This window comes from Stegostoma tigrinum, chromosome 28 (genome assembly GCF_030684315.1).
Source record: "Stegostoma tigrinum isolate sSteTig4 chromosome 28, sSteTig4.hap1, whole genome shotgun sequence".
Lineage (NCBI taxonomy): Eukaryota > Metazoa > Chordata > Chondrichthyes > Orectolobiformes > Stegostomatidae > Stegostoma > Stegostoma tigrinum.
Genome location: NC_081381.1, coordinates 27,863,873 through 27,890,719, shown reverse-complemented (window position 1 = coordinate 27,890,719; position 26,847 = coordinate 27,863,873). Strand labels below are relative to the sequence as shown.

Here is a 26,847-nt window from a genome sequence, read left to right as displayed (position 1 = left end):
CTAGTTCTTTCTTATATGATTTCCAGGACTTCAATCTCCTCACTCATCCAGCATGTGTTCCAAGTATTGGTCACTCTCTGCAAATAACTATCAATTTCAATCCCAGAATATGAGTCTGTATCTGTGAGTTTTATCCTGAAGGTTGATTTAAAGTAACAATCATGATTTAACTTGCTATTTGCTTTACTCTTTTGGATAGTTCCCTAAGACCTCCTCCTCAACTTCTCACCTCATGGTATATAGCCAAAGTCTCTCCCCATAACTCATACAACTCAAGAGATTCTTGATATGATAAATTAGTCTTGAGACTCCATAAGTGCTTAAATACCTCTTTGGGTTTTAGTGACCTGAAGTATCCAGTGTTCAAGGCAGATCTGACAAAAGCCTTATGCCATTTATCAGTCTAGGCCACATAGTGTCCTGTTCAGCAATGAATTTCAACTAATTATTGACGTTGTAAGGAAAACTGGCATTGCTGGACATGTTGTTCGTTGAACTACTCTGTAACCTGGGCCTCAGTCTGGCAGCATCAGTGGAGAAAGAAACTGAACTAACACTTCAAGTCCAATATGATATCAAATCCTCACCAACTTGATTCCACTCTCTAATTCCCTGATATTCACATGGACCTCAAACTCATGTGGAATTTGATCCCTTAAATTGCTTTTTTGTGCCAGAATTTTGGAACAGAAACAGAATTTCATGTTTCACTGCAAAATAGTGATTTTGGTGAAGCATTGTGTTTTGTCATTACAATAATTCTATTCTTATAAAACAATTCATCTTCCAGTACCATAAAGATATGCTACTAGATGAAAAATTGTGCACCTAGTTTACAACTGCATCTTGTCACAGGACTGCAGGTGCATAGCTCCTTGAAAATGGGGTTGCAGGTAGGCAGGGTGGTGAAGGCAGCATTTGGTATGCCTGCCTCCATTGTTTAGTGCATTAAGTGTAGGAGTTGGGATGTCATGTTGCAGCTGTACAGGATGTTGATTAGGTCACTTTTGGAATACTGTGTTCAATTCTGGTCTCCAGGATGTTGCCAGGATTGGAGGGTTTGAGCTAAAGGGAGGAGGTGAGTAGGCCGGGGCTTTTTCCTCTGGAGCATCGGATGCTGAGGGGTGACCTTATAGAGATTTATCGAATCATGAGGGTAATGGATAGGTGAATAGCCAAGGTCTTTTCTTTCCTCCAGAGTAGGGGACTCCAAACTACAGGGCATAGGTCTAAGGTGAGAGGGGAATGATTTAAAAGGGACTGAGGTGCAATGTTTTCAGATAGAGGGTGGTGTGTGCATGGAATGAGCTGCCAGAGGAAGTGTGGAGGCAGGTATAATTACAACATTTAAAATGTATCTGGATAGTACATGAATTGGAAGGGTTTAAGAGGGGTTTGCACCAAATACTGGCAAATAAGTCTGGAACAAATTAGGATATCTGGTCAACATGGACGAGTTGGATCAAAGGGTCTGTTTCCATGTTTGAAATAACTCCATGGAGGCCTGTGTCCTGTCACCAAGTCACCCTTTCTTCCCATGTGCACAGTCCATGGACTCTGACCAGCTAGCTGAGAGCTAGTCCCCAGAGTGAGGGGAATCCCTGAGACTCCTGTTCACAACTGTCAGCCAGGGCTCCCTGTTTGGCCCACATTAACAACCCCAATCAGGGATGTCATATCAAAGAGATCCACCAGCCCAACCTCCTTTCAACCACTACAGAGAGCGCTACACCTTTCAGATTTCCAGCAGCCGCAGTATTTTGCTTTCAGAGAGAGAGATGAAAGGCCGTCCGATGCGATGTGGCTCAATCCTTCCTTCTAAGGGCAGTTAAGAGCTCAGCAAGATGTAGGAGTTTTGCCAGCAACTCTCACTTCCCACGACTGAGCACTAACAAACACAAATCCAGGCTGCAGTTATCTTTACACAAGCACTCACAAGTCTGTAAACTAAACAGACAGCAGCAGCCAGCCTGACTCTCTTATTAAGTATTTCACCTGCACCCCTCTAATTCTCACTCCTGGGACACAGCCTACTTTAAACCAGCGAGTTCCTGAGATACCTTTCCATATTCCCTGCCCCATCAACCCTCCGTTGTTTTTTCAGCAAATACCCTCGGAACGGTTTGAAGACGTTTCACCGGTGAATTTGCTCATTGACCATGTGCTTCTGGACTGTCCCTTTTATTGGCCCGGCCCCTCCCCCCGGAAATTCGGACTCGTTCGCCGTGTTTCGGTTTCGGAGAGCGCTGAGCGCTTTGAACCCGTCCTTCAAAGTCACTTGTTTATCTTCTGGCCTTGTACTGGCGCTGCAGTGCCCCGGGTTACCATGAACTCTAAGCCCATTCTCTGGCTGTTCCTGAGCCTGAGCTGCGCAGCGCTGATCCGGATCGGCACCGGGACTCTCAAGGTGGGTGGTTGATTTAACACATAGAGCGGGGGTACTCAGACCAGACTTAACTGGGGACAGGACAGAAATGAAAGAGACCGAATCAGAAAGAAGAAAATTGGGAATTCGAAAGTGTGAAGTGTAGGTAGATGGGGAGTTAGAAAAAGGTTAAAAACAAGTCAAAGGAATAGACAAATGAATGACATAGTGAATGAGAATATTCCGCGATCTGTTCGGTTGCTCAAAGGTGAGAGGCTAGTCTGTTTTATGCTTGGAGCACTGTGCTCCTGCCCAGTCTATTATCTGCAGTGTACACTGGACGGTACACAAACACATGTACACTCCACTGCCTCCTGCCCAGCTTACTGCCCGCACTGCCTCCTGCCCTGTCTGCCCGCACTGCCTCCTGCCCAGCTTACTGCCCGCACTGCCTCCTGCCCTGTGTACCCACTCTGCCTCCTGCCCAGCTTACTGCCCGCACTGCCTCCTGCCCTGTGTACCCACTCTGCCTCCTGCCCAGCTTACTGCCCGCACTGCCCCCTGCCCAGCATGATAAAAGTGAGGTGCTGGAAAGGAAAATCAGGCAGGACTTATACACTAAATAGTAAGGACCTGAGGAGTGTTGCTGAACAAAGAGACCATGGCATGCAGGTTCATGGTTCCTTGAAAGTGGAGTTGCAGGGAGTTAGGGTAGTAAAGAAAGCATTTGACACACTTGCCTTTATTGGTTAGCCATCGAGTATAGCAGCTGGGAGGTCATGTTGCGGCTGCACAGGACATTGTTTAGGCCACATTTGGAATACTGCATTCGATTCTGGTCTCCCTGCTTTAACAAAGATGTTGTTAAACTTGAAATAGTTCAGAAAAGATTTACAAGGTTGTTGCCAGGGTTGGAGGGCTTGGGCTACAGGCACAGGCTGAGTAGACTGGGGCTGTTTTCCCTGGAGCATTGAAGACTGAGGGGTGACCCTAAAGAAGTTTATAAAATCATGAGGAGCATAGACAGGGGGAATACTCAAGGCCTTTTCCCAAGGGTAGGGAAGTCCAAAACTAGAGGATTTAAGATGAGAAGGAAAAGATTTAACAGGGACCTAAGTGGCAACTTGTTCACGCTGAGGGTGGTGCGTGTATGGAATGAATTGCTAGAGGAGGTGGTGGAGGTGGGTGTAATTACAACATTTATTAAAGGATCTAGATGAATATATGAATACGAAGGGTTTAGAGGGATACGGACCAAATGCTGGCAAATGGGACTAGATTAATTTAGGAGAGGATATCTGGTCAGCATGGATGAGCTGGACCGAAGGGTCTGTTTCTTGCTGTCCAGATCTATGATTTTATGACTGTATCCGCATGGTCCCGTGGCCAGTGTACGGCCCAGTGTGTGGTTGGTGATGTAGAAGTGATACCAACAGTGTGGGTTAAATTTCCGGGCTGGCTAAGGGAACTGGGAAGATCGTGCCTTCTCGGCCTCATGGCTGGTGTCACTATTTGGATGTGTGAGTGTCTGTAAGTAGTTTCCAGGCTCTGGAAAGTTAACCTTCCAGAATATGTCTGTGTTCTTCAAGCAGGACTGGCCTGATAGCATTGACCAGGTGATTATTGACCCAGAGTAGAGGATAGGAATGGACTATTTAAAAAACTTTTAAATGGGGCCTCATACTGAACTGGAATTTCTATTATGCAAATTGAAGACTGTATTGGTACATGTGCTTTTGAATTTTACGCTTGTGGTTAAACATCAGATCGGTCAGTGACCTTTAGTAAAAGAATTACCTGGTAGTTAAAATAGGAATCTTTCAACCAGTAGATGCTCTACCGTCATCTCCAGCCTGTTCTGTGTTAGCTGATTGATATTTTTAAAAAACGTCAGAGAATGAAAAGGAGTCTTGACCTCCAATCTTGTGTTTCCTTCCTGGAAATTATGCAGATTTTGGCTGAGAGCCAGGAGTGGTTGATGTGAAGCCCCCACACTTGGATATCATGCGAGTACATATTTAAGTTAATGTTGGAAACCAGACCCCATGGTTTTAATGAAGGGGAGTGTTAACTCCTTCCGGAGGAATGTGGAGCTGAGCCGCAGAAATTAACAACACCTTTAGGAGGTGGCGGTTGGTTTATGGTGGGAGGTCATAACACCCTGGGCTATCAATAAACCATTAATCTAGAAACCTAGGGACCAAAGCTCAATCTGAAATTAAGAGTCTAATAATGACTACGGGATCATTGCTGATTGTCAGAAAAGGAATTTGGTTTACTAATGACCTTTAGGGAAGGAAATCTGTTGCTCTTAACTTGGTCTGACCTACACGTGACTTCAGACCCACAACAATGTGGTTGACTCTTAACTGCTCTCTGTGCAATAAGTGCTGTCCTAGCTGGTGACACGCTCATCATGCTAATGAATTTAGAAAAAATTGTTCTGGGGTTGAAAGAGGATTTCTGAAGAAGGGTCTAGGCCAGAAACGTCAGCCTTCCTGCTCCTCTGATGCTGTTTGGCCTGCTGTGTTCATCCAGCTCTACACCTTGTTATTTCTGTTTTGGGGATGTAGGTGTTTATCGTTTATTCCAGGCACCCATTCAATGAAGGTTTGTTAACTCTCTGATAAAACGTGATTGCAACATAAGACAGTGTGATGCAATTGGCTTAGTGCCATTGTGCCATTGGGGATGTATAGTTAGGAAATGTTGTTGCCTAACAGCAGTGCAGTGTCATATGAATGAGGAGAAAGTAGGCCACTAGCCTTTGAGCTAGGTCCACCATCCAACAAAATCATGGCTGATTTGATTTTAACCCAAGCTCTACATTCTTGCATTTCCTTGATAGTCTTTCATCCCCTTGGTAATCAAACGTCTATCCACCTCTGCATCCACTGCCTTTTGAGGAAGGGAATTTCAAAGACTCTCAACTCTCGGAGAGGGACAAAATGAATCCTCATCTCTGGTTAAATGGGTGACCCCCTTATTTTTAAACAATGACCATTGGTTCTAGATTTTCCCATGGGGGCTGCAGTCTGAGGATTCGAGGTAGACCATTTAGGACGGAGATGAGGAGACATTTCTTCACAGAGTGGTGAGCCTGTGAAATTCATTACTACAGGAAGTAGTTGATCCAAAACATTGAATGTATTAAAGAGGCGGCTAAATATAGCACTCGGGGTGAATGGGATCGAAGGTTATGGGGAGACGGCTGGATAAGGCTATTGATTTGGACGATCGTGATGAATGGCAGGGCCGGCCTCCTCCTGCTCCTGTTTCCTTGTTTCTAAAAGGAAGTATTCTTTTGAAATTGACCCAGTAAAACCCCTTCAGAATCTTACTTTTTTTTTCTTTACTCGTTCATGGGATGAGGGTGTCGCTGACCAGGCAGCATTTATTGCCCAGAGGGCAATTTAGAGACAACCACATTGCTGTGAGTTTGGAGTCACATATAGGCCAGACCAGGTAAAGACATTAGTGAACCAGATGGGTTTTTCCTGACAATTAGCAATGGATTCACAGTCACCATTAGATTCTTAATTCCAGATATTTTTATTGAATTTAAATTCCACCATCTGGGATTCGAACCTGTGTTGCCAGAACGTTATCTGGGCCTCGGGATTAACAGATCAGTGATAATACGACTAGGCCATCACCTCCCAATTATATGTTTCAATTAAGCCACCGCTGACTCTTTGAAACTCCAGAAGAGATCCTTGGATGTTTTGGGTGAGGGTGTGGGGGTACGGAGGGTGAGTGCATGCAGAGAAGGTGCTAAGACAGCCGATCATGGCTAGTGCAATTTGCCGGAGCGTCACGAGGTTCATTAACCAGAGAGCCAGCCTGACAACCTTGCTGGATGTTGTTGAGAGACGAATGTTAATTCAGAATCTAGTGACTGGTACTTGTGAGCTGGACAGTCTGCGTCAGCGCAATCTGGGTTACAGGGAGTTTCATAACCGCCTGTCACCCCAATTATACTTTGCTTGTTCAGCATTCAGGAAACAGAAGGATGGTGCTGTAAATAGAAAGAAAGCAATGCAGCAGTTTGACAAGTATCTGACATGTGATATCTTGTGTTTTTTCAAAATGTCTTTCTTGTTCTGGCCTACCCTGAGTGAAACCTGTGGGTCGCCCAGTCTCTCACGCTTTGTGTTTTCAGGGATAGCATACATTTCCTGTTTCCAGTTGCTGGAATGTTTGCAAAGCTGGATGATTTTCTGTAAGCCTATTTATATGTTCTCAGTGGACCTTGTTTGCTTTCAGACTGTCATATTCGTACGCGGTCTTTACTAATATTATCTCATCTTACAACTAGCAGAAGGATACACACAAGACTTAAAGCTGTAGGTCACACACTTGACTTTGGCCTTTCTCCCCTCTGTTCCTCTGTTTTTATGCTGCAGCTGTACAAAACTCTGGTGCGGCCGCACTTGGAGTATTGTGTACAGTTCTGGTCACCGCATTATAAGTAGGATGTGGAAGCTTTGGAAAGGGTGCAGAGGAGATTTACTAGGATGTTGCCTGGTATGGAGGGAAGGTCTTACAAGGAAAGGCTGAGGGACTTGAGGCTGTTTTCATTAGAGAGAAGAAGGTTGAGAGGTGACTTAATTGAAACATATAAAATAAACAGAGGGTTAGATAGGGTGGGTAGGGAGCGCCTTTTTCCTAGGATGGTGACAGCAAGCGCAAGGGGGCATAGCTTTAAATTGAGGGGTGAAAGATATAGGACAGATGTCAGAGGTAGTTCCTTTACTCAGAGAGTAGTAAGGGAATGGAACGCTTTGCCTGCAACGGTAGTAGATTCGCCAACTTTAAGTACATTTAAGTCGTCATTGGATAAGCATATGGACATAAATGGAATAGTGTAGGTTAGATGGGCTTGAGATCGGTATGACAGGTTGGCACAACATCGAGGGCCGAAGGGCCTGTACTGTGCTGTAATGTTCTGTGTTCCTCTGCCTAAGACATTTCCCCAATACGTATTGGTTCATCTGAAGCTCAGTGTGTTAGCAAGCTATCGGATTGTCATCAGTCCACCGATATGCTCACCAACCTCCTTCAGGAGAGGAGGAAGAGCTGTACCCTGGGGAGAGTCAGCACCTTCAGGAGAGGAGGAAGAGCTGTACCCCGGGGAAAGTCAGCACCTTCAGGAGAGGAGGAAGAGCTGTACCCCGGGGAAAGTCAGCACCTTCAGGAGAGGAGGAAGAGCTGTACCCCGGGGAAAGTCAGCACCTTCAGGAGAGGAGGAAGAGTTGTACCCCGGGGAAAGTCAGCACCTTCAGGAGAGGAGGAAGAGCTGTACCCCGGGGAAAGTCAGCACCTTCAAGAGGGGAGGGAGAGCTGTACCCCAGGGAGAGTCAGCACCTTTAGGAGGGGAGGAGGGGAGGGGGAGCTGTACCCTAGGGAGAGTCAGCGCCTTCAGGAGGGAGGGGGAGCTGTACCCCAGTGAGAGTCAGCACCTTTAGGAGGGGAGGAGGAGCTGTACCCCAGGGAGAGTCAGCACCTTCAGGAGGGAGGGGGAGCTGTACCCCAGGGAGAGTCAGCATCTTCAGGAGGGGAGGGGGAGCTGTACCCCAGGGAGAGTCAGCACCTTCAGTGGGGGAGGGGGAGCTGTACCCCAGGGAGAGTCAGCGCCTTCAGGAGGGGAGGGGGAGCTGTACCCCAGGGAGAGTCAGCATCTTCAGGAGGGAGGGGGAGCTGTACCCCAGGGAGAGTCAGCACCTTCAGTGGGGGAGGGGGAGCTGTACCCCAGGGAGAGTCAGCGCCTTCAGGAGGGAGGGGGAGCTGTACCCCAGGGAGAGTCAGCATCTTCAGGAGGGGAGGGGGAGCTGTACCCCAGGGAGTGTCAGCGCCTTCAGGAGGGAAGGGGGAGCTGTACCCCAGGGAGAGTCAGCGCCTTCAGGAGGGGAGGGGGAGCTGTACCCCAGGGAGAATCAGCACCTTCAGGAGGGGAGAGGGAGCTGTACCCCGGGAGAGTCAGCACCTTCAGGAGAGGAGGAGGAGCTGTACCCCAGGGAGAGTCAGCATCTTCAGGAGGGGAGGGGGAGCTGTACCCCAGGGAGAGTCAGCACCTTCAGGAGAGGAGGAGGAGCTGTACCCCAGGGAGAGTCAGCACCTTCAGGAGAGGAGGGGGAGCTGTACCCCAGGGAGAGTCAGCACCTTCAGGAGGGGAGGAGGAGCTGTACCCCGAGAGAGTCAGCACCTTCAGGAGAGGAGGAGGAGCTGTACCCCAGGGAGAGTCAGCATCTTCAGGAGGGGAGGGGGAGTTGTACCCCAGGGAGGGTCAGCACCTTCAGGAAGGGAGGGGGAGCTGTACCCCAGGGAGAGTCAGCGCCTTCAGGAGGGGAGGGGGAGCTGTACCCCAGGGAGAGTCAGCACCTTCAGGAGGGGAGAGGGAGCTGTACCCCGGGAGAGTCAGCACCTTCAGGAGAGGAGGAGGAGCTGTACCCCAGGGAGAGTCAGCATCTTCAGGAGGGGAGGGGGAGCTGTACCCCAGGGAGAGTCAGCACCTTCAGGAGAGGAGGAGGAGCTGTACCCCAGGGAGAGTCAGCACCTTCAGGAGAGGAGGGGGAGCTGTACCCCAGGGAGAGTCAGCACCTTCAGGAGAGGAGGAGGAGCTTTACCCCAGGGAGAGTCAGCATCTTCAGGAGGGGAGGGGGAGCTGTACCCCAGGGAGAGTCAGCACCTTCAGGAGAGGAGGAGGAGCTGTACCCCAGGGAGAGTCAGCACCTTCAGGAGGGGAGGAGGAGCTGTACCCCGGGAGAGTCAGCACCTTCAGGAGAGGAGGAGGAGCTGTACCCCAGGGAGAGTCAGCATCTTCAGGAGGGGAGGGGGAGTTGTACCCCAGGGAGGGTCAGCACCTTCAGGAAGGGAGGGGGAGCTGTACCCCAGGGAGAGTCAGCGCCTTCAGGAGGGGAGGGGGAGCTGTACCCCAGGGAGAGTCAGCACCTTCAGGAGGGGAGAGGGAGCTGTACCCCGGGAGAGTCAGCACCTTCAGGAGAGGAGGAGGAGCTGTACCCCAGGGAGAGTCAGCATCTTCAGGAGGGGAGGGGGAGCTGTACCCCAGGGAGAGTCAGCACCTTCAGGAGAGGAGGAGGAGCTGTACCCCAGGGAGAGTCAGCACCTTCAGGAGAGGAGGGGGAGCTGTACCCCAGGGAGAGTCAGCACCTTCAGGAGAGGAGGAGGAGCTTTACCCCAGGGAGAGTCAGCATCTTCAGGAGGGGAGGGGGAGTTGTACCCCAGGGAGGGTCAGCACCTTCAGGAGGGGAGGGGGAGCTCTACCCCAGTAATAGCTGGCACCTTTAGGAAAGGAAGTAAGAAGATTGAAAGATGGTGACAGTTCGTTAGACTGGCTGGACCACACTGACATAACTCTTAGCACAGGAAATGACCTACATATTGCAATATCGGAAATGATCTGAATATCTAGAAGACATTGTCTCCCTTTGTTGGTCTCTGTCCCTCTCTTTGTCTCTTGTGTCTCCCAGTCTGCGTATATGTGTGGGTCTGTTTCTGGCTTATCTCTCTTCCATTCCCATATCTGCCTCTCTCTGAAATGTGAAACACAGTTCTGTCCAGGCCACAGTAACTGGAGCTTACTTCATCTGCTATTACATGGATCTGCCACATGCAATATTCTCCCCCCAAGATCCCTCGTGGAAAGGAGGAGGTCTCCCCGCTCCTGCAACCTGCAGAGGGTCCATTGCTGTGGATCTCTGCAGCTGAATGGTAGGATGTTATGCCCAGTTGTATTTGAGTGATGACAAAGTTGAGGAAGTGGATAGTGTACAGCAGCATCTGCCCATACAGGAAACACCTCTGTGCCAATTTTCTTGAAATGGTTCAAATAGTGTGGTGCAGGATTGCAGTTCTGGGCCCAATGTCAAATTCTGGACCAGTGGGTGTCAGTTCATCTGAAGCTCAGTGTGTGCCTGGGCTGCCTCAATCTCCCGGAAATTCTCGGGGCCAGGTACTATATTCAGGAGGTTCTGGATAGATTTGGTCATTTACTGGACTCTAGCCAGTGCTCTAAAAGCTAATTTTTCCACGTCACCCAGCCCATTCCTCTACCATTAAGCACATCACTGAGTCTGATGACTTTAGCATCCAGAGCCCTTTCCTCCTCCCGTCACCTAAAATTCCACAGACCCTGGGCAGCAGCCACGTTATCGCAGGCCTCGGTCCCATGGTGGGGAGAGCTCCACTGTGAGGTGGTCTCATCCCAAATCTTAGGCCCAGATCTAGGTTTAAATAAAAAGCAATTCTTGGAAGAAGGAAAGCATACTCCATCTGATTTTCGCAAGACTATTGTGGGAAAGTGAGTTCTGGTTTGTGGGCCATTGGCACAATTTCCTGGAGAAAGTGGGAACTGTAAAGATGGGATGATCTCCACCAGAAACGAGCTGGAACCAGTGCTCTTGCCAACCACCCAACTAGGGACGTAGAGAGGATTTCAAACTGAATCGTGGGGCAAGATATCAAGTTTGGGAAGACTTAGTAAATCAAAGAGTAAAATTGAGGTTAAACAGAAAGCTACTAAAATGGGAAATGATAAAAATGACGGTGATGGGAAGGGGTAGAGAATGTGAATGGCAAGAGTCAACCAGCAATTAAGGAAGAATTTATAGAGGAAGTAAAAGGATAAAGCTAAAGGGTCTGTATCTGAATGCAGTAGCATTTAAAAAAAAATAACAGATTGTGAATTGAAATGATTAAATATAATCCAACAGCCCTTATAGGGTCATAGCTACAGGATAAATTAGGTTGGGATCTGAATATTGAAGGATACAGGATACAGGAAACTAGGAAAAAGCGAAAGGGTGGGTTGCTAGTTCATGATGGCGTATGCCTAAAGGAGGGATAAGCGGAATAAAAACCGAAAGCACTGTGGATGCTGGAAATCAGAGACAAAAACAGGTGTTGTTGGAAAGGCTGAGCAAGGCTGGCAGCATCTGTGGAGGGAAATCAGAGTTAACGTTATGGGTTGAGTGACTTGATCTGAGGAAGGGTCACTCAACTGGAATTGTTAACTGTGATTTCTCTCCACAGATGCTGCCAGCCCTGCTGAGCTTTTCCAACCATTTCTGTTGAGGGACAACCTAAGTTCAGGGAGCCATGATGTGGAAGCAGTTTGGTTAGAAATGAGAATGATTAAAACAAGAAATCACTTGTGCAAATGGTGTACAAACTCCGAATAATAACCACACAGTAAGGTGGTGTACAGAGGAAGAAATAAATAGAGCTTGTCAGGATAATGTGCCGATAATCATGAAGATTTTAATTGACATATCAACTGGGAAAATCAGATGGGCAAAGGTAGCCTTTGAGAGTTCATAGATTGTTTTAAGGATAGTTTCTTTATAACATCCTGTTCTGGAGCTGATCAGAGAATAGGCATTATTAGGAGACATTTAGCATGTGTGCCTTGTTCAGACCTTTGAGTTTAGGAGTTGGGACATCATGTTGAGGTTGTACAGGACATTGGTGAGGCCTGTTCTGGAAAACTGTGTGCAGTTCTGGTTGCCTTGCTGTGGAAGGATTTTAATAAATTGGAGAGGATTCAGAAAAGATTTACCAGGATGTTGCCAGGAATGGTTGGTTTGAGTTATTAAAATAGGATGGGTAGGCTAGGACTTTTTCACTAGAGCCTAGGAGGTTGAGAGTGACCTTTATGGAGTTTTATAAAAATATACCAGGCATAGATAAGGTTAAATACAAAGGGTCTTTTCCCTAGGGTAGGGGGGTTCAAATCTAGGGAGCGTATTTTTGCAGTGAGAGTGCGTGGAATGAACTGCCAGAGGAGGGGATGGTTATGGGTTCAGTTAGAACTTTTTAAAAAGACATTTGGATAATTACATGAGTAGGAAAGATTTGGAGGGACATGGACTAAATGTGGGCCAGTGGGACAAGTTTAGTTTGGGAACATGGTCGGCATGGACTAGTTGGACCAAAGAGTCTGTTTCCATGCTGTATGACTCTGTGACCTGATATTGTGAAATGAAATAGCAGTAATTTCAGTGGAAGTGGCCCTAGCGGCAACTGCATTATGGTTGAATTTTACATTCAGTTTGAGGGAGAGAGGAGTGAGTCTAAGATTAGAAATAAAATTAGTTAAGGACATCTGTGAGGGCATGAAATCAGAGCTGGGTATAATGAATTGTCAAATTAGGTTAAAGGATAAGTCAATGTGGATGCAATGGCAGACATTCAGTGGATCTTTCAGAATACATCAGATAGATATATTCCAATGACTAGGAAAAATTCCAAGCATTGGATGTGCCCACCTGATATAACTAAAATGTTAAAGATAACATCAATCTAAAGAAAAAGCTTGTGTTCTAATATATTTGAACAGGTTGACTAAAAATATCTTCATTGTGTAAAGACAGGTGGCAGGTCGGAAGATTAGACAGAATATCAGAATGAGTGAAAAAAGCAAAGAAAGTGTTGGCCATACAGAAATTGAGCCTGGAGAATTATTAATACAAATTTAGGGAGTAGCAGATGAATTTATCAGGTAATTTTCACTCCCAGTATCAAATTCCTAGAGGCTACCATTGCCCTGAAACTGAACTGGACTAGCAATACAAATATGGCTACAAGAGCCGGTTCAAGTTAGGAATACTGCACCAACTAACCCACCATCTGACTCTGCAAACCTGTCCATTATCCACAAGGCACAAGTCAGGAATATGGTGGAATACTCCCCACTTCCCTGCATGTATGCAGCACAACTGTCCCTAGATGGTCTTACACTATCCAGGACAAAGCAGTCCCTGCTTGATTGGCATCACATCCACAAACATTCAGAGGGCACTCAGTAGCAGCAGTGTGTACGATCTACAAGTTGCAGAAACGCCTCAAAGCTCCTTAGACAGCATCTTGTAAACCCACACTACTTATATCTGGAAGGACAAGGGCAGCAGGTAAATGGGAACACCACCATTTACAAGTTCCTCTCCAAGCCACTTGGTGCCCTGACTCGGAAATGTATTGCTGTTGTATCACTGTTGCTGGGTCAAAATCCAATAAATGAATTTTTAAAAAGGCCTTCGCTACAGAAAATACAATAAACTTCCCAGAAGCACCAACAAAAAATCAGGATATGGAGAGAGGAACTCTGGAAAACCATCGTCACTAGATAAGTGATAGAGTCAATTATTGGAGCTGTGGGCTGACAAATGCCCATGTCTTGACAGATTCATTGTGGAAGCTTAGTAGAAATGGTTAGTGAGATAATTAAGGTTTTAGTTTTAATTTTCCAAAAACACTTCCCTGATTCAGATTCTGTGCCCATTAGCTTGGGAGACAGTGAATGTAACTCTTAGTTAAAAAAGGAGGGAAACAGAAATTAGGAAACTGCTTGCCAGTCATGGGGATGTTTTAGAAGCGGTTAGTAAAGAAATTATAGCAGGCATTTGGATAAACTGAAACGAATTGGACAGAGTCAACATAGTTTTGTAAAAGGGCAGCCATGTGTGGCCAATCTGCTGGAGTTCTTAGAGGAGCTAGCATGTACTGTGAATGAAGAGGAACTGGTGGATGTATTTCAATTCTAGAAGGCATTTGATAAAGTGCTACATCGAAGATGACTGCAGAAAATAAAAGTTCTTGGAGTTGGAGTAGCATATTGGCATGAATAAAAGATTAGTCTAGCTAGCAGGAAGCAGAAAATAGATGTAAATGCGTATCTTTCACGTTGGCAAGATGTGCCACAGGGATGGAACTTCAACTGTTTGTAATTTATTTATTTATATGACTTGAACATAGGGACAGAAGGTATCGTTCCAAATTTGCGGATGACACAAAGGTAAGTAGGAAAGTAAGTTGAGAAGAGGACATAAAGAAGTTACAAAAGGATATTGATGAGTTCAGTGAATAGACAAAGATGTGGTAAATGGAATATAATGTGAGGAAAATGAAGTTATCCATTTTGGCAGGAAGAATGAAAAAGAAGTATATTATGTAATATGAGTCCTGTGAGGCAGACTGATCTAGGTGTCACGGTGCATGAATTACTAAAAGGATAGTATGCAGGTACTGCAAGTAATTAGGAAAGCCAATAGAATGCTGATATTTAACACAAGAGGAATTGTATTCTAAAGTTAGAGAGGTTATGCTTCAATTATACAGGACACTGGTGAGACAGCATCTGAAACATTGTGTACAACGTTGGTCACCTTATTTAAGGAAAATAAAAATGTGCTGGATGCAATTCAGAGAGGACTTAACAGTCTAAAACATGGAAGGGGTAGGCTGTTTTATGAAAAATAGTTGAGCTGGCGAGGCCCTTATCTGTTTGGTTTTAGAGGAGTAAGAGGCAACTTGATTGAAACTGTTTAAATTACAAAGGGTCTTGACAGGGTAAATGTGGAATAGATGTTTCCTGTTGTAGGAGAAACTAGAACTGGGGGTCACTGAAATCAGTGGCCGCCATTTAAAGCAGAGATTAGGCAAACTATTTACTCTGAGACGAAAACAGAGGTCGCTGGAAAAGCTCAGCTGGCCTGGCAGCATCTGTGGTGAGAAATCAGAGCTAACATTTCTGGTCGAGTGGTCCCATCCTCGGTACTCAATGTTCTGAGGAAGGGTCATTCGAGCCGAAACATTAACTGATTTCTCTCCACAGATGCTGTCAGACCTGCTGAGCTTTTCGAGCCATGTCGGTTTTTGTTTCTGATTTACAGCATCCACAGTTCTTCCAGTTTTAATGTACTCTGAGGTTTGAGAGTCTCTAGACTTTCTCCCTGAAAAAGTATAAAAAGAGAGTCCTTGAATATTTTTAAGTTGGAGGAACGTAGATTTTTGTTATGTATGGGAGGGGTTGAAAGGTTATCATGGTAAGGCAGAAATATGCATTTGAGAATATGATCAGATCAGGTATGATTTTACAGAATAATTGAGCAGGCTCAAGGTGATAAGTAGTCTATTCCTATCCCTGATTTGTAGGTTTAGACCATAAAACTGTAAGAAATAGGAACAGGAGTAGGCTGTTCAATTTCTTGAGCCTTTGCTCCGACATTCCTAATGTGCTCTTTCCTGAATTTTTCCCACTAACCCTTGATTCCCTGACTGATCAAGAATCTACCATCTCAGCCTTAAAGAGACACAAAGACTCTGCCCCCACAGCTCTCTATGGCCAGGAGTTCTAAAGACTCTCAACCCTCAGAGAGAATAAACTCCCTCACATCTCGGGCTTAAATTAGCACCACTTTATTCTGAGACTTAGCCGTCTGGTTCTAGACTGCCCAATGAGGGGTAACATCCTTTCAGCATTTCTCCTGTTCATACCTGCTTTGCTATAATGAGATGTTTTAATAATTTTTAATCCTATATGTTTTAGTGAGATCACTTCTCATTCTTTTAAACTCCAGTGAGTAGAGTCCCAGCCTGTTTAATCTTTGCTGATAAGACATTCCCTCCATATCAGGGATCATCTGAGTGAATTTTCTCTGAACTGCCTTCAATGAAATAATATCTTTCCTTAAATAAGGGAATCAAAACAGCTCGCAGAAGTCCAAATGTGATCTCACCAGGACCTTGTTCAGTTGCAGTAAGACTTCCCTACTCTTGTATTCAAACTCCCTTGGAGGGCCAAAATTCCATTAACCTTCCAGATTATCTGCTGCTGCTGTGTGCTAGCTTTCTGTCTCGTGTACAAGTACCCCCAAGCCCTTTTGTGTTGCAGCTTTCTGCAATTTTTCCCCCACTTAAATAGTATTCTGTTCTTTTATCCTTCCGTCCAAAGTGAACAACTTCACATTTTCCCACATTGTACTTCATTTGCCCACTTATTCAACCTATCAATATCTCTATAACTGGTTTGTATCTGTCTGTATTTGATTACCTGTCCATATGGATTAACCACGCTTGTGTTTATACCATAGGTTGGTTAGTTCAGTTGGTTGGACGGTTGGTTTGCAATACAGAATGGCCCCAATGGTGTGGGTTCAGTTCCTGGTTACCATGAAGGTCCTGCCTTCTCAACCTCACTCCTTGCCTGAGGAGTGGTGACCCTCAAGTTAAACCACCACAAAGTCATCACCCTCTCTAACAAGAGCGTTTATGGTCTGTGGTCTAGTGGGACAATAGCAACTTGACTTTCATGTGTTTGTGATGGACTACCTGCTTTCGTGTTTGTGCTTACTGTATCACCTACATCAGTTCCTGCCCTGAGGACTACTCCCCACCTATCTGTCTGTACTAGATTACTACACTGTGTGTCTATACTGGATTATCCTCCAACTGTCTGTCATTACTGGGATTACCACCCTGTATATCTATACTGCATTATCCATTCAGCCTTTGTGTCTATACCAGATCACCCATGCTGTGTCCGTGTGCCTGTACTGAATTATCCCATCCAGTGTGCCCGTCCTGGATTATCCGCACACATGTGTCCGTGGCCATCCTAGATTACCAGTGGGCCATGTGTGTCTTGCACTGGATTACCTATATGTCTGTACTAGATTGATCGTCCACCTCTACACGATAATTGATCTTGTGGCTGTTACGCATTACCTGTGTGTGTTTTCACTTGATCGGCACTGGAACACCCATCTTGTGTCTGCATTTGCAGGTTTACCTACCATATAGAAGCGAATCATCAAGCTGTCAGAATACAGTCTCAGAATACTTCGACAGAACAATATCGATGTGCTGCAGCAAATGTCCTCCAGGTAATTCTCTCCCATTAACATTGCCCTGTCTACCTCTCTCTAAAACACAACATCTTTATCTTCTCATTCACGCAATTTATTAACAGTTTCTCTTCTTTTACTAAAGTTGAACTGGCTAGACTATGGAAACGGATTGCATAAACTGACCTAACGTACTTCCTTGAGGTTACAGGATTGAGGAGTGAATTATTTTAAATATTTAAATGATATTGTATTCATTGGGATACAGATACATTGGGACTTAGACACGATATTTTAATGACACTTAGAGTGAAAACCCTGAGGAAATATTTACATCCAAAGTTTTTCATAAACTTAGAATTCTGTCCTGTAGAAGACTGAATATTGAGGCCTAATTGGAACTTTCAAGATTGAGGTGAATAGAGTTTAGTTGAGTAGAGTATTGAAGGAAATGGGCCAAGGTAGATAGATGGAGGTATGTTACAGATCAGTCACAATTAAATTGAATTACCGTGCTGGCTGGAACAGAACATAGCAACAGAGCAACATGGCAATTAGGGGTGGGAGGAGGCAATTTGGTTCTTCAAGCTGACTTTGCCATTAATATGGCCTTTACTGATCTTATCCTGATCTCAACTCTATTTTCCTGCCTGCTCCCCATAACCGTTTATCTGATATTTCATCAGAGACATATCTATTTCTTTTCTTGAACCTGTTGATTGATACTCCCTCTTGTCTCATTTTCTTTCTGCTGCTATATTTATTTATTTATTTCTCCCATTTTGTGTATCTGTCTTCCTCATGCACTCTGCCATGGAGTCATAGAGTTGTACAGCTCAGAAACAGACCCTTCGGCCCGTCGTCCGTGCCAACTAGATATCCTAAACTGATCTAGTCCCATTTGACAGTATTTGTCTCCTGTCCATCTAAACTGTTCCTATTCATGTACCCATTCAGATGCTTTTTAAATATCGTACACCCCCTCCTCTAGCAACTCGTTCCACAAATACACACTACCAGCAGTGTGGAAAAAGTTGCCCCTCAGGTCCTTTTTAAATCTTTCCTTTCTCTCCTTAAACCTCTGCCCTCTTGTTTTGGACTCCTCCCCCCACCCTAGGAAAAAGACCTTCGCTATTCATCCCACCCATGGCCCTCGTTACTCTCATTTGAATCATGTCTCTCTCGTTGCATTGCCAACACTGAGCATATTCTGAGAGGTTCCTGTGGAAGGGAAGCATATCACTGAGATTATTTTAAAAAGAGAATTTTTTGGGAAGAAAATAATGAAAAGAATGTAGCAGATCATCATGGGCGTGGGATTTTGTCTTGTTTATTTTCATGGCTGAGCATTCTAGCTGTCCATCTTTGCTCCATGTTTAGCCCTGTTCCTTGGTGAAATGTCAGTCGATGCTGTCAGGGGATTTGGACTGGGGCCCTCTCGCAGTGTCTCCATTGTTCGAGATTCTGTGGGGGACCATCCTGAGAATCTGCTCAACACCCGTCACATAGACTGTGTTTGATCAGACTGATCGGCTTCTGAACTGCAATATTTTATGGACTGTTAAAGGGCCTTGTCCTTTCCTTTTTGAGATGCCTATTATTTCCTTTCCAACTGGTTGGTGTTTCTCCCTTGAGTCTGCTTAATGTGCCTATGAAACTCTAACCCCATCAATCTTACCCAAAATTCGAGCCCTCCAGTCATAGCTTCCTTTTTCCTCTTGTAGATGATGCTGGGGAGTCAGGAGTTAAGTTAATCACTGCAGGGTCTCTAGCCATTGACCTGTTCTTGTAGCCACAGCACTTATATAGCTAATCCAGTTGGGTTTCTGGTCAATGGTAAACCACAGAATGTTGATTATGGGGGAATTCAGGGATAGTAACTCTGAGCATAAAGGGATAATGGTTAGATTATCTTTTGTTTGAGATGGTCATGAATGATCACAGAATCACAGACTTTTAGAACATAGAGCATAGGACAGTACAGCACAGAACAGGCCCTTCAGCCCACAATGTTGTGCCGACCATTGATCCTCATGTATGCCCCCTCAAATTTCTGTGACCATATGCATGTCCAGCAGTCTCTTAAATGTCCCCAATGACCTTGCTTCCACAACTGCTGCTGGCAACGCATTCCATGCTCTCTCAACTCTCTGTGTAAAGAACCCGCCTCTGACATCCCCTCTATACTTTCCTCCAACCAGCTTAAAACTATGACCCCTCGAGCTAGCCATTTCTGCCCTGGGAAATAGTCTCTGGCTGTCAACTCTATCTATGCCTCTCATTGTATACCTCAATTAGGTCCCCTCTCCTCCTCCTTTTCTCCAATGAAAAGAGACCGAGCTCAGTCAACCTCTCTTCATAAGATAAGCCCTCCAGTCCAGGCAGCATCCTGATAAACCTCCTCTGAACCCTCTCCAAAGCATCCACATCTTTCCTATTTTGTTATGTTTGTTCATGTGGCATGGACTTCACTGGCTCTTTCTAAATCCTTCGTGTATTTGAATGTACCTCATTTGCTTAAAACAACATTTATAAACTTTCGGGATTGTTTTTTTTAGCCACTGAGGGACTGCTGCTGATTCCAGTAGAATCTAAACATTGAGAGTTGGCAAGCCTGTACTGTCTTACTGTCTATCTCTTTGACATTGTTATTGGAGCCCAGAAACAGGATGTGCATTTCTACATGGGTAGTGCCATGTTTGGTATATGGAATGCTGCTGCCCTTGGAGTATTCCCCAGTCAGAGCTAACTTGGATCACATTTGCACTTAACACCTGAAGAGTGTGTTTTGTAGAATGTGGGGTCTACATTCTGGGGGAGAAAAACCCAAGAGACATCAGACTTTTATGCTGAAGGAATGTGTTTGGTGAAATGTAGGTTATTCTACTACTCCTCATACTGGATGTAACAATGTGACTTTTTACAAGGAGCGAGTTTCATTTGAGTCGCAGTGTTTGTTGATATTGAGCCTTTCAATAAAAGCTGGAAACCAAAGACTGGGGTTTATGCGATGGGAAGTGGTGGAGATAGGAAGTGTGATAACAACGCAATGTTCAGATATCAAATCAGTGATGCTTTCTTGTCCTGACTTGTGTCAAATGATTCAGATAACGTGAAAAAAGCCTGTCTCGTCTGATTGTCAAGGAAATTGGGTTATTTTGCTGACTTTAGTTTTGAAGTCAGTACGCAGCAGTGAAATTGAGAATGTGAACAGTGTCTGGGCAGTGGGGGGTTAATGCTTGCAAATTACATTATAGCATCAGTATCTCTGTGGAATTAAACACAAAACCCGGACATCGTGTTCCACATGATTAATTTCATTAGATGTGGGGAAGCAGGAGAACAGGCAATTTTCATTAAAATTCTGTTTAGGCCCTTCAGGGAGGAGGTTTTACATACACATACAACGACCTTGATGATAACATGTTTCAGACCCATTTCTGTCTCACACTGTCTCTGAAAGGGAGAAGGTTTACAGTTGAATATCGATGAGGCCAGGATTACCCAGAGTTCATTATCAATTTTATTTAACAGGCCATAATCCCACCCCCTAACCTCCAATCCCTGGCTCCAGCCATCCTAACATCCTGAGGTAAATACACTCATTAAGGAGCAGAAACAATACATGGAACGATTCCATAGATCACAGGCTTCTTCAGGGGAAGAGGGGGAACTGTACCTCAGGGAGAGTTAGCACCTTCAGGCAAGGGGGGAAGATTATATCCAATGCAATGCAAACAGGACAAGGGCACAGAAAGTAATTGAAACTGTATACTTGGGCTCAATCCAGAATCACATTTTGGAGTCTTTCATGGTGTCTGGTTGAAGTGAATTTGAAAGCTTCAGATTGTTTTGGTTCAGTTTGGTCAATGATCCAGAGTTAAAATAATATAAAAAAACACAAAAACAGAACCTGATGTAACAGTAGAGTGGCTTGACCCTTATGGCAGAGTGGGGATTGGAGCCTGAGGACAGAGTGAGGATTGGAGCCAGGGGCAGTGGGGCTTGGGGCAATGATGAGCTGAACCTGGGGGGCAGTAGGGGATTGGGGCCCTGGGGGCAGAGGGGAAGTGGGGTTTGGGGACAGTGTGGGATTGGGGGTCCCGGGGCAATGGGCTTTGGGGCAGTGTGGGATTGGGGGTCCCGGGGCAGTGGGCTTTGGGTGCCCTGGGGACAGTGGGACAGTGGGCTTTGGGGGCCCTGGGGTTCGGGAAAGGATGGGAATGCGTTTAGGCCTAGGGCTAGATTTGAGGGTAAGGAACTGGATAATGAGGTATCGGGGACAGGTTTGAAATGAGAGCCCAATGTAAGGTGATGGAGAGGGCGCTTGTTGAGGAGGGATGACTGTGTTCGGTTTGCTAGGAATGGAAGGGGGTCCAAGATGTGGAGGCTGATTGGTAGGGTGCAGATCTAGGATAGAATGAGTCATTCAGACATGCATTGAAAATTGTTTCGTCTGGAACCGAAGCAGTAACCGCTTGTCGTCTCTCGGTAGCAGTTTGTTGCGCTGATTTCACGGTGTGAGGTAATTGTTGATCTCCCCATATCACGTTTTCCATTCCTGCCCCTCTCCCCACCCCCACACATCCTGGCTAATTGCACCCACAGCTCACCACATCATATTGCAGGCAAATCACTTCGTTTCAAATTCAGTGAAACATTGTGTTTAGAATCTGAATCTAATTCTGGGGCAGCACAAGGACAGGGTACGAGAGGAGACTGCAGTTTATATTTCTATGAAAGGAAAATATTGACATTATATTTGCAGGAATAGTAAGTGAGATTGTTAGGGCTTATAATGTAAACTGTAAAACTAACAAGCAGTGCATTCACACAGGCACAGTTAAACATAAAAATATGAAAGTCTTTTTTTCTCAATGATGTCCTGTCCATATAGATTGCACTGCTGCAATTTTCACAATGGAATCAATTAGATGTGAGATCGCGTTGAGACTGTATAATATTCACACATTATCCTTGCTGTAAAGATCAAAAGAAAGATCAGCCTTGCTCTGTAAGAATTAGTTGCGGGTTTTAACAGCGTTATTAGTGTTGAACATGCTCTCTGGCTCCAAAAAAGTACGTGTGGGGTTTCATTCCATTGGAAGTAATTTCAAACATATAACTTTTTAATGTTTTGAGGAAGCTTTAACGTTTATGTTTCTCCCTGAAGTTCATGTTTATGTGCTAAACATTATTCCTGTACAATGACATAAATTTGATATATAATTCCTGCGTTTTACTTGCCTGTAGAGGATTGGAGCGCAAGGGTACAGAAGCTGTGCTCCAGTTATACAAAACCCAGGATAGACCCCCAGTTGGAGTACTGTGGGCAGACACCGCAACTTTGGAAGGGGACACTGGCCTTGGAGGGAGTACTGTGTAGATTTACAAGAATGATATCTGGCCTCCAGGCGTTATGAGGGGAGACATTACAAATTAGGCCTGCCCTCTGGAATGTAGAAGGTTAAAGGGCGAACTGATTGATGTCTTCAGAATGTTAACAGGAAAAAACAGGGTAGATAAAGTAAAGCTATTTCCTGTGGTTGGAGATTCTAGTCTAGGAGGCACAGTTTGAGAATTACGGCCAGGACTGTTCAGAAGAGATATTAGGAAGCACTTATACTCAGAAAGGTGGTGGTGATTTGGAATTCTCTTCCAGAAACGGCAGTGAAGTGGAGATGATCAGTTGTTAACTTTAAATCTGAGATGTATTTTTGTTAAACAAAGGTGTCAAGGGTGATGGGCTAAAAGCAGGTGTATGGAGATTGGCCAGAGATCAGCCATGATCTCAGTGAATGGTTGAACAAGGCCTACAGTTCCTATGTGTGAGAGAGTTCTTTAATGATTAGCTTCTGTGCCCTGTGCCTATGCCACTGATCCATTTTAGAATGCCCTAAATTCTAATAATTACAGTGGAGGTAAAGAGGAAGCCTGATTAAATCTTACTGTCTGGTTTTAATGATAAGAATGTTACTTTGCCATTGACCGCGTTATAGATCATTATTTGCTAATAATAACATAATGCCTGGCTGCAAGCCTGTGGACCGAGTATGAGTCTTCTGTATATGCAAACTTCAACTATTAAATTTTGGCAACTTGAGGGGTACTTCAGGTCATAGAGTATGTGAGGTGATCCCACGAGAATGCCTGAATGTACGATATTCAATTTGCTATTTGTGATTATAGTTAAGGTATAAATGAATTATAGTTAAGCTATAAACAACGGTGTTTCTGTGAATAGTAATCAGGTTGACACAGTACCGCGTTAGACGTTAGACTGTTATTGTACTTTCTGCTTCGTCTTCCAGACCTTTAACTTGTTTTGCAATTTGTGCAGTTCAGAAACTGCATCAGTTTCTCAGACCCAGATTTTACGGAAATGCCGAGTGTGTATGGCCTGGGCTTCAGGTTACATGTGGAGCTCCGGCTCGCCCCGAACCAGTGGCCTCAGATTATATCTGTGAAACTCGAAGGCCATCGCCACCCCACTCCGACACCCCGAGCTCTGCATTTGGGCTGTGCCCGCTATTATGAACTGCAGTTGAAACCGCAGTGACGCTTTTCACAGAAATTGCCCGCAGGGTTTTTTTTCTCCTCCCCCCCCCCCTTCATGTTCACTTCCTGTAAGAGATCTGCAGTTTGTGGTGAAACGCTGAACTATGATGAGTAAGGAGCGCCTGGTGACTGTGCAGGGTGCTAAACAGACTAGGAGCATGAGAAAACTTGCAGATTCAGGCGCTTTAAACAAAGCAGCGCTCTCTCTCTCTCTCTCCCTGATAAAACTGTACCACTTCTGTTATTTTTGTTAGCCTGTTTCCTGTCCTTGCGCTCAGAGTTGTTTAAAATAAACATTTGGATCCTTGCAATGCAAACTGCCCAGATACAGGTAAGGAGTAAAGCAAGCTACCCCCGCCCTTCTGTAGCATTGCCCCAGAGGCTCTGGTGTGCTGCCGGTATCCGAGAGCTCGGTGACCCACGGCAGGTCTGGATTAACCTCCATTAACATCACACAATTGACATTCTGTGTCCTCCCTTTGTTCTCCATTGCCCCTTCCCTGTCTCCTGTCTGCTTTTCCTGATCCAGCTTCCTGTCTCCCCTCCCCCGGGACTTGAACACGCAAGGCCCGGCTAATGGGAGTCTTATGAAACTGTCTGGTTAACAGAAAGTAAACGTTTCCGAGCAGAGACACGATTGAAAGATGGCCAGGAAATGATGATTGAGGACCTGGAGCCAGAGAGGGTTCGGGGGAGTGTGAGACTGCGTTAAATTATAAACTTTGCAGCTGTGTTTATTTTCAAGGATTTGAATCTCCAAATCCTGTTTGACAAACGTCATTAACCCCTTTCACTGGAGATGTGCTTAGGGCGATGGCAGTGCACCCGGGCTTGTCCATCTGTTTTTTTTCGCTTGAGATCTTTAAGGTGGAAGGTCAGGGTCTATTGAGAGTGGGGTGAAAGGTCATAGCGGTGTATTACCCTCTGCCTGACCCTAAAGTTTTACACATGACCGACGAGTTTTATTTAATTTCAGGTATGAAGAGGGAAGTGATGTGCACCAACAACGCAGACACTATGTGTAAACCCTGTGGCCTGAACCAGTACACTGCCTACTGGAACATGCTGAAGAAATGCATGTCCTGTCAAGCCCCCTGCAAAGAAGGTGAGTCACAGGAACCCGCTCCATCACTGGGCCCCAGCATTGGGCCTCCAATAGCCTCTCAGTGCCCTGGGCCAATACAGGGAAGATGCTGGAGATTGAGCCATTGGGGTTTGGGCTTGAGTTCGGATCGGGTTTTGTACTAGTGCCCTCGCTTGGGTTATGGGTCCTGCAACCCTTTCCCTGTATCAAAGGGGGATCTCACAGTGGGAAGGGAGGGCGGCTGGAGTGGGTGCCCCGCAGACGTGGGCAGCAGAGGATTTCACTGGTGTCAGAGCATTTCTGGGAGAGCGGTCAACACCAAGCGTAACTGAAAGATGTGTATAACTGATCATCACTCACCAAGAACCCTCGGTGACAGACTGATGTGATTTCCCTTGCGCATTCACAAAAACCCCTGTGTCTCTGCCCACCAGGGAACCCATTAGCCATAAACCCTGCAACATAAACAGTGATAACAAGGCGTAGAGCTGGATGAACACAGCAGGCCAGGCAGCATCAGAGGAGCAAGAAACTGATGTTTCGGATCTGGGAAAAAATAACACACCAGCATAAACAGTGGCTACCTGTGCCCCCATCTTCATTAACCCTTAACCCACTGAGCTCTGAACCGTATCAAACCTCATGCCCTTTGAACTCTCATCCTTGTCAACCTTCCAAATCCAGTCCTGGCTTTGAACTGATGCTGTAGGATTTCCCCATACCTTATTGAGCTCCTGTATTCACTCCACCATGGGGAAAGGAAGCCAGTGGTATCAGGCTGGGTATCCTTGTGCTGACCCATGCCTGGTGTAACTCATCCAACTTGATTGTCTCAGATAATAAAATGTGAGGCTGGATGAACACAGCAGGCCAAGCAGCATCTTAGGACCACAAAAGCTGACGTTTCGGGCCTAGCCCCTTCATCAGAGAGGGGGATGGGGTGAGGGTTCTGGAATAAATAGAGAGAGGGGGAGGCGGACCGAAGATGGAGAGAAAAGAAGATAGGTGGAGAGAGGGTAGGTGGGGAGGTAGAGAGGGGATAGGTCAGTCCAGGGAAGACGGACAGGTCAAGGAGGTGGGATGAGGTTAGTAGGTAGGAGATGGAGGTGCGGCTTGGGGTGGGAGGAAGGGATGGGTGAGAGGAAGAACCGGTGAGGGAGGCAGAGACTGGTTTTGGGATGCAGTGGGTGGAGGGGAAGAGCTGGGCTGGTTGTGTGGTGCAGTGGGGGGAGGGGACGAACTGGGCTGGTTTAGGGATGCGGTGGGAGAAGGGGAGATTTTGAAGCTGGTGAAGTCCACATTGATACCATTGGGCTGCAGGGTTCCCAGGCGGAATATGAGTTGCTGTTCCTGCAACCTTCGCGTGGCATCATTGTGGCACTGCAGGAGGCCCATGATGGACATGTCATCTAAAGAATGGGAGGGGGAGTGGCAATGGTTTGCGACTCGGAGGTGCAGTTGTTTGTTGCGAACCGAGCGGAGGTGTTCTGCAAAGCGGTCCCCAAGCCTCCGCTTGGTTTCCCCAATGTAGAGGAAGCCACACCAGGTACAGTGGATGCAGTATACCACATTGGCAGATGTGCAGGTGAACCTCTGCTTAACGTGGAATGTCATCTTGGGGCCTGGGATAGGGGTGAGGGAGGAGGTGTGGGGGCAAGTGTAGCATTTCCTGCGGTTGCAGGGGAAGGTGCCGGGTGTGGTGGGGTTGGAGGGCAGTGTGCCATCATGGGCCTCCTGCAGTGCCACAATGATGCCACCCGAAGGTTGCAGGAACAGCAACTCATATTCCGCCTGGGAACCCTGCAGCCTAATGGTATCAATGTGGACTTCACCAGCTTCAAAATCTCCCCTTCTCCCACCGCATCCCTAAACCAGCCCAGTTCGTCCCCTCCCCCCACTGCACCACACAACCAGCCCAGCTCTTCCCCTCCACCCACTGCATCCCAAAACCAGTCCAACCTGTCTCTGCCTCCCTAACCTGTTCTTCCTCTCACCCATCCCTTCCTCCCACCCCAAGCCGCACCTCCATCTCCTACCTACTAACCTCATCCCACCTCCTTGACCTGTCCGTCTTCCCTGGACTGACCTATCCCCTCCCTACCTCCCCACCTACACTCTCTCCACCTATCTTCTTTTCTCTCCATCTTCGGTCCGCCTCCCCCTCTCCCTATTTATTCCAGAACCCTCACCCCATCCCC

At 46.0% G+C, this 26,847-nt stretch overlaps 1 protein-coding gene across 5 annotated transcripts in view; it reads left to right on the top strand.

The window, feature by feature from the left end:
* The first annotated feature begins 2,230 nt into the window (after nt 1–2,230).
* LOC125466641 (tumor necrosis factor receptor superfamily member 1B-like) overlaps nt 2,231–26,847 on the top strand; it is a 37,880-nt gene continuing 13,263 nt past the window's right edge. For 2 of the 5 annotated variants that reach the window (XM_048561437.1, XM_048561436.1), the window contains exons 1-3: nt 2,231–2,407; nt 16,947–17,046; nt 24,542–24,670. In XM_048561437.1, the coding sequence (XP_048417394.1) occupies nt 2,327–2,407; nt 16,947–17,046; nt 24,542–24,670 (310 nt within the window). In that variant the 5' untranslated portion in view covers nt 2,231–2,326. Of the gene's footprint in view, nt 2,408–16,946; nt 17,047–23,694; nt 23,897–24,144; nt 24,263–24,541; nt 24,671–26,847 lie in introns of those variants that run through there. The other 3 variants (XM_059638039.1, XM_048561434.2, XM_048561438.2) reach the window with 3 other exon arrangements.